Here is a 14,963-nt window from a genome sequence, read left to right on the forward strand (position 1 = left end):
TCACTGCTGCAGAGTTAAGCCCCTAATCACAGTCTGCTCTGCATGAAGGACTTAAAGTCACTCCGTTTAATGCTACCTTCTCTTTAGTCAAAAACTACTACTGTTTACCTCTTCGGCTTTCTAATACCTCAGCCCCAATTCATATCACATGCCTATTCTTTGATGTGCACTCAAAATATATTAAAATTCAAGTGTATGTATCCATGCATAAAATGCCGTATATTGTAAAGAGTGCAAACTAGAAAAAGAATGTGGTTCAATTCATGAAGTGTTCAGAAATGTGTGTGTTCAGACAATTTCTCCAAATGTCTCCAATCTCCTTACTACATTTGTGACACACCTCTTGGGTTCAGAATAACATTAAAATGGGGAAGACATAATGTGAAGTTCATACCTTCCAATTACGGTTGTTACAATAAAAATATTGCAACCTCATTTTCAATAGAAAGTGAATTGCTCAAAAGTCAATACAGATTTTGTTTCCTGCTTTGTCCTGTTTTCTTTCTGTCTTAATACCTGTCCAAATGAGAATTTAGTTGGGTCAAAGTGCCTCATTTGTATTTTTTGGTACTTTCACATCTTCATTCCTTGACACTTTCCAATTGAAATCTATATCAAAAACACATCATTACACTATGCAGAAATAGGACAGCATCTTTTTTACAATGCACATATTATATTATATTGATGTATACGTAACCATAGACACAACCAAGGACATAATGCACATGCACCATTCTTTGAAAGCCTTCAGATAAAACATATGTGTGAAGCACTTTCGCCAAAAACATCTTGGTGAGTGACGCAGCTGCTGTGCCCTTCACTGCACACTCAGGTGCTTCATTTGTTTGTTTGAGGAGCAGATCCTTGGAGACTGCCACCTCCCACTGGCACTAAGTATATTAATTGACTTGGCTCCGCTTCCAGCCAGGTGTAACACATTTTTACAGGGTGCCCTGGAACGCAGGGAAAGGTCTGCTGGGAAATTTGCTCCCATCATGTCGGAGCTACACTTTCTGCACTTCCATATGCCGTTTCCCCTCACCTTTATCTAGCACAGGATGGCTAGCAGACAACCAGTTGGTGCATAGGTCTTAATCTAATGATGGAACATTGATTTATGCTTGGGTGTCCCATAGCCATTAAGATAATTGCATGATCACTTTATAACATCCTCCCTTGGTGGCCATGGTAATTTGGCTCTCCTCCCCACCTTCCACCGAAAGACCTGTAACCACATTAAAGCAATAGAGAATGTGCCAGGAAATATCATCTTTCAGCGTCCACAAATTGATTTTAGACCATTTCCGCTGACTTCCAAACCTCTTAGTCTACTTCGCACCAGGTCTTACAAGTTGTATTGATTTGAATCTTCAGCCGGCATCTTAAGGAGTTGGTCTTGTGTCACCTTGTAATTCATATCGCCTGGTAATTTCGACTGATGCAATCCTTAGAGTGTGTATTTTTAGTTGTTAGAGCATATCAACTGCACTTTTATAGTAATGAAGGGTAAATGGTGGTGTTAAATTGCACTCGTCCCCAACAAAAGCGGTAACTAAAGAAAGATTCAGATAAAACACAGTGAATTGGCTGTTTGAAAAAGAAATATGATCATTACCGACCATACAATCTTTTGATCTCACAGCAAATTATAGCAGCTCTCAACAAGAAGGCATCTGTAAATATCTATTCCATTCACTCAAAATTATTGTATAAACCAAATTATATAAAGACATTACAGCGGCAGTCAGATGCTGCTTTTTAGTTTTGTTGTTGTTTTAGTCAAGGATTAAGACTTCATTTGGAATTTCACTGATAAATGTAGGTATAGACTTTATCATCTGTTAAAAATTGCATATTTAAACCCCAAATAACTTTATATACTGTGAAGTGAATGATTCTTTTTTTTTGCATTTCACTTTAACTGATGAACTGATCACTAATCATTCATGGATCAAACTGCAAAAACTCCATACCTTTCTTTCTGGTGACTTTGTTGCATATACAGGCATGTGGCAGGCCAAGAGTGGATACCAAAATGGCGGCATTGTTTTCCCTTCATCCTCTCCACATAACCAGCCTGGTGTGTTCTCCTCCCCTACAACAAAGACAGAGTTTGTTAGTGCTGGTTGACCAACGTGAACTACTTGAATAATATATGATTAGCATGAACATGTAATCAAACATTAGCCACCTGCGGTATGCAAAATGAAAGGCATCATGAGCGTGTGAATGTTATAATCACTCCCCATAGAAGGAGGCAAGGCCAAATCCTGCCAACTCAGGACCTCGGCAGTGATTAAGACTGCACTTAATCAACAGTGAGCGTAGGCCCCAGCAGGGGAAATGCTACTGCTGGATTTGAGTTATAATAATGGGCTCCCTGGTCTATGCACCATCTCAGCACATACGACTGGTAGCCTTAGGTGCACCCATGACAAGTCACTGGGGCCAGGTGTCAGAATGGACCAGGGGTGTAATAATATAAAGATTAATTATCACAACAAAATCAAATGAATAAACCTTCCAGACCTTACTTTTTATTTTAGTTAGTTTTGTTGTGTGGGCACTTGCATACACACATGCTACACAGGAAATTTCTAACATACATGGCACTCCATCTCCACAGTGGCATTTTTAATCAAAGTTTTAATAGTATAAACAATGCATGTGATTTAGTAATCCTGTCACACTTCAGAAGCTAACGGACGATAATGAAAATGTATGCTTTAGTCACATTAGTGGCAGGTGGTACTAACAAATATACTGAAAAATAGTTCATTGAAGAATTATATTGGATTGGGGACACCAGTGACATATCTACACACAGACTGGGTAAAGAAGGCAGTACTGTAGTTTATAATAACAAGAATAAGAACACAGAGAAATGAAAAAGTAAATCCTTTTTTTCATTTTAAGTGCTGAAAAACTTTATAAGGCTCCTGCTGTGCCAAATGTTGTGCCAAATGTAAATGCTAATTGAATTACATAATATTGTCACTTCTTACTTGTGACTTTCCAAAGTACAGAGTGGCATAGAAACTTTTACTCTGTGCCTCTGCTCTGAAAGTAAATGTGCAAATTTAAAGGTCTGATTTGCACAAATGTATTACAGTGCATGCATCCTTGCAATAATTCTATTTATGTATGGAATTTATTTGTTTATTTTAAACTACACTTGATTCCTTGTTCCTATGACATTAATTACCAGAAGCCTCAAACTCTTAACCACTACTGTAACCTACAGAGCAATGCAATTACATACTATTACAGGTACATCACATTAAGTGCAGTGTAAAATAAATCTATTGCTGACATAAACGCACTCATCTACATTATATATCAGATCAAGATGAGACGGATAATGATAAACCTATAAATAATGTAGTCATTTGTATTTACAGTCACTCGGAGTGTGGCAGTTGTGAATTATTAACTTTGGGGTGGGCGGCCTCTCTCCCAGCCTCAGCGCCTGCCTGGATCCAGAGGTGCGCAGGTCACTCAACAGAGGGGCTTAATTGAGGGCAAGTTTTTGCAGGTGAGACGGCAGGTCTGGTGATTTTCATTACCTCTGAGTAATCACCATCTTTCTTTGGATAATTTTTAGATTAGCATATGTAATAGTATTCCAACTGGGCCCAATCGTTGCTTCAGCTAAATTTGTCAAAAAAAAATGATTAAATGAAAACCAGTAATGAATGGAGAAAAGATAAAAAATTGAAATGGATGGACAGAATGTAGTTACATGATTGCACAAATTAGCATTGAGTGGCATAACTGCATATGTTTATGTTGAGTTACCCTTATCTGAACTGCCACTCATATTGTGGCTGAATTCATATTTGCTAAAAGTAAATAATATAGCCCTATTTGATAAGGTAATGGGTTTGGAGCGTGTATGAATGTCTTCAGGCCATGTTTAATCAGTAAATGAAAAAAGAAAAACTTTTGCTTAGTGTAAGAAATAACTTTTCTAATATACAAGCTAGACATTGACAAACATGAACAAGTAAGAGACCTCAATGAAGATAATGACCCTATCTCACAATGACAGTGTACATGTAACCCAGTAGTAATGGGGGATACCAGTGATTTTTGTTTAAATCTAATACCAAATAATGACTATGACAAGTATTGTAATAATCATCCAATACTGATACCAGATTTATAATAAAACACATTGAAACTCATATAGAGGTTATTATCTTCGCTCCACCCATCTTAAACCTATTTAAAGATTACGTACACATTACGTACACACTACACTTTAATTAATGCTGCAGCTGCCAACTGTCTGCTACAAATAAAAAACTCTTCTGTTCTTCCTTGTGATAATAAGAGTACTTCACTGAGATCTGCTCAAAAAAGAATTTATTAATAACCTAACAGAACCCAGAAAAAGCAATTCTATTCTACAATTCAACCCACATTCTCATTGTGATGGATTTGGCACAAACAAGAATGACCAACAAGGGAGCTCAGAAACATTTATGTCAGCTCCCTAAAGGTAATTACAGGCTGGAGCTTAGGACATGCTTCTTACTGTGGTTTCCAGTTTACACCAATTAGTGTCAAAGAGTAAAAGTATGTCAACACACACTGCAAGTACCACCCTGGGCCCCTCACGCAAGCAGTGTCTGCAGCCTTCATCATGCGTGGTTGTTTATTGCTTGTTGATTTGGAAATTATAAAACATGAATTGCATGCGTGCAACATGTATGTATATGAAAGACTGTTCAGGTGTTACCAAGGTGACACAATGTACACATAAGCAAAGCACTTTTTAGATTGTGTAAAAACTTAAGAAAATATACAAATTTTCAGGAGCCTATGGTCAATGTAAGTGTTTATTGTCCAGTTTTGGTGTTTGATTTGTTTTTGTTTAGTTTTTTTTTTTTTTTTTTTTACTGTAGGCTGATGATAGATTGTGACTTGTGAATTTCTGTGCAGTTTTAGCTCAGCTGTTATAATTCCAACAAAGTAATTTTTTTATGGCCAGATTGTGTGAAAACAAAGCTCAGACTGAAGGTTAATTCGAGTAACTTCAGACAGAGCAGTGCCTCTAAGTTAACTTGGAAATTTGATAACATCTTCTGAAAAATACCTATAGAAAAATTTATAGAATCTGGCATTAATATCTCTCTAATATAATTATTACTGCAACCACACATATCCCACCTAAGCCAAATGTCAGTAGTTTTGTAGTCATTATTTAAACATTCATTAGAAGCAAACAGCATGAATGCTAGGTTTCCCCAAGCTAAAGGTCATTTACTGTGCACCGTACTGTATAATAATTATATACACAACAGCAGCATTCGTCGAGATGTGGGATGGGAATACTAAGTGGTGAGATTAAGATTCTCTGTTTCTTTATTCTAATCATGCTTTTGTTTCAAGTCTTTTGCTGATCAAGATTAATTTGCAGAGCACGGTGCTCTATCAACCCCAGTGACACAAAGAGCAGAGATATAGACTAATTAAATACACCAGTGCAATTGATATTTCCCATGGATCAATGCAAGTGTGGGATTTGTTAATTAAATCCTTGATAATGTTTACTCATCATAAACATTTCCCATGTTTGAGCACAGCGAGATAGCGAGATAATCTTAGCGTCTGACAGATTAATTTAAGGGCTAAGGGAAAATTCACCCGGCAACTGGAGTGTGTGAGTCTACGCCTTTATAGGGGCAAGAGTTCAGCACAATGCTTATATTAAAAGTCTTATCTAAAGGAATCTGTTCAGCTACTTTATTGAGAAGACGACACAAAGCAGAAAGATAATAGTTATTTCGACGGATGCAAAATATCTGTCACCATAGCAACCGCTTTGTGAATCCATGGGCCAATAAGACCAAAGCCCCCATAACCCACACAAAGCTCAAGCGGCAGGGAGGACTTTGAATTCCTGCCGTGTGTCTCCAGAGCCGTGTATGCCGCTATTGCACAGGTTATCACACAGTGGATTAAGGAGGCGTGCCACAACCTCAAGCTGCACTCCACTCATCTATTGATCCATGTGTGAAGGGAAAAAGCAGGGAAAATCAGCACACTTAGCAGGCTAACCACAGGCAGCAGCCCCCTGCCTGCCCCCTGTGCTCCACAGTGGGGCTGATTGCTCGTCTCAATCATCCTTTCACCTCCCTGCCTCACCCCTCCATCAGCGCGACCACAGAAGCATGCATCCTGAACAATTCCCTCACTTTAGCCCTGTTCATTGTGGCAGCTCACTCACATGATTTTCTTCTTGTGAGAGCCATCAAAGTCTGTGGCTCTAACCCGATTTGAAAGGCCTGGGACTCTGGAGTAGGCAGCAATTAATTGTGAAGCGAGAAAGGCCATTAATTAGGCAATGCTTGTGGCTATTTCACTTGGCCCCTTCAGGAGGCGTCGGGCCAGTCAGAGACACATGAAAGATGCACGGGCACACCGGGTTATTAACGGAGCCCGGGGCCTGGCACAGCAGCACACAGAGCCCAGCCTCACTTTAGAGACACATGGGCTCTTAACTAAAGCACATCCATGCTTCGCCTAGTGACAAATGAGGTCGAGATGTCATTTTTCATCACATTTCATCACAGAAACACAACAACGCCAAAAGCTTAAATTAAAATTAAACTGTAAAAAGAAAGGTAGAAATTTACTTGAAGTCTGCAAAGGCAGACATATAAAATCAAAGCAGAAATGGTGGTTGAATTGCAGCACTCTTGGATATTACAAGTCATGAACTGTGGAGAGTGGTGTGAGCTGGTTATGTGAAAATGTGTGTTGTGATGTCTTATCACTCACTACTAAATCATGCATGAGAACATTATCTATTTCGACTGTCCATTCAGGGGCGTTTCAGAACAGGGTACCCATTTCAAACTAAACAAGAGCATGGTTGGTTGCCTTTCAAATGCTGATTGGGCTATAGGTCTCCCCTGTGCACAAGACTGGACGGCCTTGGCCTGCGATGACGAGGAAGCTTCAGTGACGGTTCACCATCCGTGAAATTAAATCAACAACTCCCTTATTGTAATTACATTTGGTTAAATGGAAAGGCAAAGTGTGGGTGTAATACAATTAACATGTAATTGTCATCCTGACCAGGTTGGGGCTGATCTATTTTCCCTAGGGAATCAATGTATGCCATCAAACCACCCCTCAGCTTCTAAAACTATAATCAGTGATGTATGAAGCAAGAATTTGAAGGAAGATTGTGTTTTCCTGTGCAGTTTGACAATACGCTGTAGAGTACACAGAACTTCAGAGTGACTTCAGGCAGTCAGAAAGAGGAAGTTTTTATTGGAAGAAAGATGCAAATATTTTCAAAGTTTCTCCGTTGTTGTTACTTTGAAAAGTCCATTAATAGCAGCAGCTGTAATTGCTTGATACTTCCTCTGTGATGACACATACACACATACACATACACTATGTAATATGAATGCCCGAGCTTTCTGTTATTTGCATTGTGCATGTCGTAACAGTTCGTATGTACCAGGTCAGTTTCCTGGAGCATTGTCATTTGCATTGAATATAGTAAATGGCTTTATGATTCTGTTTGTGTGTATGCTGCCCCAGCTCTTATTAGCTAATCACAATAAACATTTCCATTAACCTCAGCTCATGAGGTACACGAGACTGCAGATGGAGAGGCCCAACACTGTGTGGGCTGCTGGATATGAATATGCATGAAGCTCTAATAACTACAAGTATATCCCTGGATAATTGTCATGTATTCATATCACTCACCAAATCCAAAGTGAAAGCTACACCATTTGCCAGAATGCTGATCATCATTCAGCTCAAATAAATGGTGGGGTTTTAAGTCAGACCCAACAAAAGTCGAAAGAAAGCATCAATTAATCTGCCATAAAAGCTGCCACTAAGTTCAAACATTACAATTTTGAACTCAAGTTTAAATACAGGCTGTCAGTCATCTTAACACATGAGTGAATCAATAATAGAGTAAATACGAGTCTTTCCCTTCAATAAAGATCCTCTTGCTCTTAAACCCACATTGTCTCTTTCAAGTTTAATATTGTTGGAGACACAGAACTCTGCTGGACGTCTCTGAGGCAAGAATTACTACATTCCTATAAAAAGGCTGTAGTAGCATGACTAAATAATATTATAGAATGTGAGAAAGAAAAATAAGCAAATGTTAAACTACATCAATGTTGAGTGTAATTTACCATAATCTGTGCAATATATACTGAGCCATACAACATATTTTTAAGATCTGAATGCACAATGTTTGGGGCTCAACAGTGAACACCCAATACTTGGTTCCAGAAGAGAGTCTATCCATTATTTTTGCCCAAAAACCTGTATGTGGCTAATCAGTTACATGATAACTAAACAACACAAGACTCATAATTTTGTTTAGAATCTGTTTCTGAAACTTTTTCTAAGTTAGTGAAAGCATGATTTTATAAATCGTCTTATAGCTTAATGTGTTCTCTCTATAGGATAAAGGTCATAGTCTGACATCTGTACAGGGATGTAACTGTGCTCTCTCCGGCTACTCCAGAGACCAAAGGGGATCCCAGTGATTGACATGTCGCTCTCCTCTGTTACATTCTCAAAATAGATCTTCTGTACTTAGAACTCATATATTTATATATGCATGCCCATTTTTTCCTAATTAGAATAAAGGTATATGTATGGTACCTCTTTTAACTGGCTTATACGAGGCTTAGCATGTGAAGTGGAGCATCCTAATCACTTCTTTCAAGCATCTATCCACCTGGGTCTAGAGCATGGATCTATTAAAAAAACTGGATAGGATATTGCTAGCTTAGAACTGTGTTGAGTTGTCATAGTAGCTGTCATAGTCAGCTAACAGGGCACCTGCAGTTTTCAAAAAGGTCGGATTTTAACCTATTTTTGGATCATAAACTTTTTCTAAGATCAAAATTTTTCAGTTGTCTTAAAAACAGCTTGTTAATCATTAGCTCCAGCTCCGCTCTGCTCCACTCTCGCTCTGATTGGTTAAAGTGGTCACGTGATACATGAGACCGCGCTCCTTGCACATGCTCACGTGCATTTAAAAAGAGCACTACTGCACATGGTCAATGGGCAGAGAGCCATCTAGCTGACTTGGGCTAATCTGGAGACCTGTGTCATTTAGCTCTGCCCATTGATTTGAATGAGCAGCCATGTTTAGATGTTGGGACTTGGTCTGGAGTCATTTCTTATTAACAACCATCTCCCGATATCAGTTATTAAAACATTAAGTGAGATTTTAAGATTTTTGAGACTAAAAACTACTGTGTTGGGGACATTATTTACCAGATAGCTGGTTAGCCAGCTACTCTTAATATACATTTTCAAAAATTATATGGCAAATATGAATGGAATGTTGATTTCCAAAACTGCTGCAGGCTTCGAGGCGAGCGGTACTGTCGAGCGCCATAGTTTGCTTTTAACTAGATGCTCTCTCCCTGTGTCTGCTCCTATCTGCTACACACGTGTGCTATCTCCAGGAACCACATTTAGGCATGTGGTCTAATCCCATTTAAATATGTGGAATTTAGATGTGTCTAACGCTCACTGAAGCTACCTATGCAGCACTTTCATGATTTTTGAATGTCGCCTGCTTCCATCAGGGAGGGTGGGTTTCACGGCGCTGTCCTCATCAGTACGCGTGTTGTGTCCCTGATAAAGGTGTGAGCAACAATGAAAGGCTAGGTATGCTCTGCCTCACCACCTGCACGCTGCATGCTCTGTGCTGCCTGTTTTTGATGCCACTCTGACACCAGCCACACGCGCAGTCAGAGAGCTCTGCCGTATGTGCAATGTTCCTCTTTGTGCACCTCTGTATTCAGGCCATGAAACAGCCCAGATGTATGAGAGAGAATGCAAGGCTGTGTGGTAGTGGGCGTTTTCTGGTTTGGTAATGAGCCAAACTAGAGAATCAAAAAGGGAGAAAACAGAAGCCTCTTCGATATTTAAAAGGTGTTTACAGAGAAGGCAACAAAAGTGACGCTAATCAGAAGTGATCAGAAATATGGAGCCACTAAAGGTCTTGCAAGAGGGTCTAATAAATATTAAACAAACTTGATTCAAAGGGAAGTGTAACACCAAAATTAGTGAAATTAGGACTGAGCACTTTGGCAAAAAAGAAATATTTTTGCTATATTTTGATCGATATGGATTTTATTTTATTTTCATTTTCAAAAACAACCTAAAATGACTTTCAGCTTTGATTTCATGAACAAGACAGACTCAGTGCCATTTAACACAAGAAAGAGCCCAATTTATTTGTCCAAAGGCTAAACTCTTAAAACAGCTTAAACAGAATGGTTTAACAGACCGAAGACTGGCTGTATATTTCAGTAAAAAAAAAACAAGCATACCATTAACAATCTCCGCCCGTGCTCCCCATGTGCATTAATTGTCTTTTAAAAAATGCAATACCATGTTGAGGCCAAACTGTCTATTTCCAAACCAACTGCGAGGTGCATATTGAACAAAATTACTCATGGTTTAAAACAAAATAACAGGTTGATGAAGATTCTTGACAGCACTGGGATAAAAGAGAACACAGTGTTTAGACGGTGCACATTTGTTGCTTAACGAGCCAAAAATGCAGAAACTAGGGAAAAGGCAAGATTTTCAAAGGTACTTAAAAATGTGATGTACGAAGATGTTTTATCTATTTTGAAGTGGCTTTTTAGTAGTTTTTTTTTTTTTTTTTTGTCAATTGAGGAGTTGTATTTTTTGCTACCAATACTATTAATAAGATCAGAAGAAGATTCACGATAAAACGTATGAATTTTTTGTTTGTTTGAACATTTCTACTATAAATGAGTGTTTAAGTATAAAACCACAACACAATACATTATACTACAAGTTATATAACCACATTATTGTATTTTTGTATTATTTGCTTAGAGTACCAATTTATTTCAGTGGGTTAAATTTGATTAGTGCCATGACTCATATTCCATGAACAGAGGTGAGTTTTGTATTGCCTACTATCTTGACCAGTGATGCTCAAAATACTTTCAAAAGGCATCATAGAATGAAGCCATAATCAGTATGTTCTATAGCAGTTTGCTGAAATAGATGGAACTGAACCCCAAAAATTGTGTTCTTTTTAAGGTGGAGAGAAGGAACATGGAAAAGGTTGAAGTTTTGTTACCTAGTGCAAAGTGGACAGAGGTTATCATTCAAGCACAAAGGTCTTTCATTCCTTGTGCTACTTAATAATAGCAGAGAGAGAGTGCAAAGCTAAGGTCAAACCAGAGCATGTAAGGCTGAGGCTGCAGAAAAAAAAAGCCTGTGCTGCTCCCTGCTGGGCAACATCTGAGCACTGGTATCATCAAATAATGTCCACGCCTCTGATTTCTCCTTCACTCTTAAACTTGAACTGATCTTAGATGGCCAACCTTTCTTTGTATAACTAAATAAACTTTAATTAAGCTGCTCTTAGGTATTAATTGGAGGTCAAAGAGGTTGGGTCAACATGTTAGCTGAAGTCAGATGGTGCATGCTGATGATGCCTCTGAACATTGGACTTAAACATTTCAGAGGGTTACATCATGCTCGTGTTGTACTTACGCAGTGCGATCTTGGCCAAATGCAGCCGGTTGACCCAGGAGATCTTACTCAGGGGGTTTGGAGTGTTGAACACGACCATGAAGCTGACAGGGCGCCCAGACCTGAACAAGGAGAAGGGAGGAGTTTAGGAACATATACTTTTACAATGAAGTAATTGTATTAAACATTTTAATTGTTTGTTGTACATCTGTGTTCTGGTTTTAAAAATAAAAAGATTGTACCAAAGGAGAGAAAATATGCACAATAAGTAGAAAATTAAGAGGAAATTAGCAGTCATTAAAGAAATTATAATTGTTATACAAAACCTTCAAGCACTGGAAGGGAGCTGACACATGAGTCGGTACTCACTTTGACTAGATAAAATAAAATAGTCTGTCCAGTGGATTTGAACAAGAATTACCTAAAAGTAAATAGTCATTGTTGTTCTGATCTTAACTGTATGTATGTACTTTATGTATGCATATATGTATGTATGTATGTATGTGTTTGAATATGTGAAGAAACACAGCTTGAAATAACTGGTTATATAAAGGTGTTTGTTTAAATTACACCAATATTGCTTTACCTTAGGCTACATGTATTAAAAAGGCTTTTCAAATTAAATCCCTAAAAAAAGTTCACAGTGCTTAGCTGTAATATTCTTTGATTTTTAAGTATCTGTTTTTTAATTGCAAAACATCCCCAGTAGGCTCGCAAATAACGACCCCAAAAACTAGGTCACAGTAGGAATCCATTATGACGATAATGAATTCATGCTGAGTGCACCTGCCATCCACCATACAGGAGAATGGCAAAAAGTTTACAAAGGCACCCTAATGCTTTGGGAGTGAAATAAAACATTTATTTTATTGTGCAATAAACCACAAATCATAGCAAACTAGTCAATGAAATACCTTTTGACTTCAACCTGTTAATTAAAGGGGTGCAGAGGTGTACAGTCATAAAGAGAGTTTAAAGAGTATAAAGTACCACTTCATATTTTAGCATTTTAAATTTTCTTATTAAAAAAGTCAGTATAATAAAGGATTTGCAACCTGTGAACATGCACACAGTCCAGTCTCCAATAAATAACAGAAAATTGTGATGTTAAAATTAATTCATTCTGCTGTTTTAAGAGCACACTGGCAGTTCTGAGCTTTAAGAGTCACAGGACTGACACAGACAAACAAGTAGGGGTGTCACTCACAGGTGGTTTTATATCTCAAAAATACCTAGAAAAAACTTGGTCTAGTTAGGTCTCCATGAAGATAGAATGGCTTAATATCACACTGAGAAACATTGCAGACAATGCAATAACATCTCAATGGAGAAAAGCATTTGACGGACCCTCCACCAGAAAAGTTACACAACCTTAAACTTTAACTAAGAATTCTAAGGTATTTTTCAAGATACCAAATATCTTTGAATATCTGGATTAAGCAAGCAAGAGTAGAATACAAATGCTACAAACTCTTAACCACTTGGGCAGACTGCCACCGAGCAATGCACAGTGGAAGAATAATTATAATAAACCTTGAATTGAGTTCTGTTAAATCCACTCCATGTTCTTCAAATATGCATATTTGGACGAAAAACATCCCTTTAAACATAATAGACCATTGAAGAGCAGTTAGACACATTTGTTTTTGTCTAGAGCAAATTTCCCCCATCCCCTCTTCCCCTCAAAAATGTAGACAAAGAGGATTGAGAGAGAGAGCTGGCAGCCGAATGAAGTGACATCTCAAACTTCTTCTGACAAGTTGAAGACGCAAAGTCGCTCATACCATTCAGGGCTTAAATATAGCACAAGCAATTTGCCAAAGACAGAGAAGGGACGATGTGAGACAGGAATACAACTCCTCACCCGGTTGGAATCCTCAGGCAACACTGTACGCCTCAAAACATGCTAAACTGAGCACGGTCCAATTCACTCCCCCCTCCCCTTCTTGATACCTGATTGACAGCCGCAGTGCAGGTGCAGCTCTGCCAGAACTGAGAAGTCGACTAGAGCATGCTGATAGAGAGGGGCTGCTGTGACACAAAGGGAAGTCAAAAAACAGAGAAAGGGAAGAGGGTGGGCACACTGGGAGAGAGAGACGAGAGATTTATGGGGGCAGGTCAGTGACGGAGTCTGAGTGCGACGCTAATGCTCAAGGACAGGACAGATGAGGGGCCGATTCTGAGTGGCAGCCCGTCATGCACCTATCCCTCAATTTGGTGCCTCTCCGCCAAGAAACAAATAGTCGAGAGAAAGTGCAACAAATGTTCAGCTAGGAGTGACAAGAGTTTAAAAACAGGCTCAATGTCGCTGTCTGTGGCTGCTGGATATGTTCTGATTTAAGTGGGTGTCATTTGCTTGTGTAACCACATTTTTTTACCAATACACTTGACAGATTGAAAGATTACAAATGACAAAATTACCATCAAAAGTACACATAGCTTTTTTGTAAAACTGGTAAATCTGCAAACTCTGCTTACGTTCAAACTTCCAGAGGATATGCATGTGTAAGTCCTATCATGCGGCTCATTGGTTAAGAAAGTCACCCACAGTATAAGGGACTGTCTAACAAAGTGCCATTTAGAACAGCTACATTTAAAACAAACAGTTAGAATTTACCTCCACAGTGGTGTACAACACTCATACATATTACATGAATAAGCTTGGCAACCATATATACAACTCTGGAATTGGTTTAGTAACCTAACACAACCCCTGATACTAAAACATCGCCAACAAAACCCCAACAATTGTGATCTATACTTAACCGCAGTATCTTTTTCTGTAAATAATCTGTGGATCAAGGCCAGAAAACGATGCTTTTCACAGACTACCCAAACATTTATGGGCCATCGTCTTAATCTGACAGTTCAATTAACCTCAGAGTTAATCACAAGAAGTAGCGTGCCATTTAAGTGGAATTTGCTGAAATATGTCCAGGGCTGCACACTCCATAGAGAGCCGTCGCAATAACGAAAAGCCCGCTGCTGTTCAGATGTTAAGATAAGCTCAGCCAGTCTCTCCTGCGACTCTTTAGGAATTATCTGTTTGGACAAGACTCTCCACTAGAACAACCTCAAAATGGAGCTTTGTGTGATCTGCCATTATCCTAGCAGGTAGGCAGCCGAGTCGATAAGCGCTGGGGAACAAAAAGAGGCTTTACTGTCCTCCTGTGCTGCTGCTGCTGCTAGGAAAGACAGATGAGACAAAGAAGCCTATTTGGTTTAACTCTGAAATTCTGTCTTCTCACCCTAGCTGAATGGCGTGAACCTACTGTCCGCTAGTAGGAGACGCAGTAAAAAGCGGATGTTAATGAACTGCTGTCACACGTAGGCAGTGGCTTTGAGGGAGCAGTCAGGATTCGCTGCACGTCTCAGGTCTGTTTGCAGTGCAGAGGCTGTGATGTGCTGCAGTCAGTTGCTCAGGGCCAGAC

General features: G+C 39.0%; 1 protein-coding gene across 4 annotated transcripts in view; it reads right to left on the reverse strand.

The window, feature by feature from the left end:
- arhgef10la (Rho guanine nucleotide exchange factor (GEF) 10-like a) overlaps positions 1–14,963 on the reverse strand; it is a 105,988-nt gene that overhangs the window by 45,599 nt on the left and 45,426 nt on the right. For all 4 annotated transcript variants that reach the window (XM_055160699.1, XM_020940250.2, XM_055160698.1 and 1 more), the window contains 2 exons: positions 11,554–11,654; positions 1,977–2,098 (listed from right to left, as the gene is read on the reverse strand). In XM_055160699.1, coding sequence (XP_055016674.1) covers positions 1,977–2,098; positions 11,554–11,654 — 223 coding nt within the window. The remainder of the gene's footprint in view (positions 1–1,976; positions 2,099–11,553; positions 11,655–14,963) is intronic.

The sequence above is a fragment of the Boleophthalmus pectinirostris genome, unplaced genomic scaffold (genome assembly GCF_026225935.1).
Source record: "Boleophthalmus pectinirostris isolate CB_2022bp ecotype Guang Dong unplaced genomic scaffold, ASM2622593v1 HiC_scaffold_3, whole genome shotgun sequence".
Taxonomy (NCBI): domain Eukaryota; kingdom Metazoa; phylum Chordata; class Actinopteri; order Gobiiformes; family Gobiidae; genus Boleophthalmus; species Boleophthalmus pectinirostris.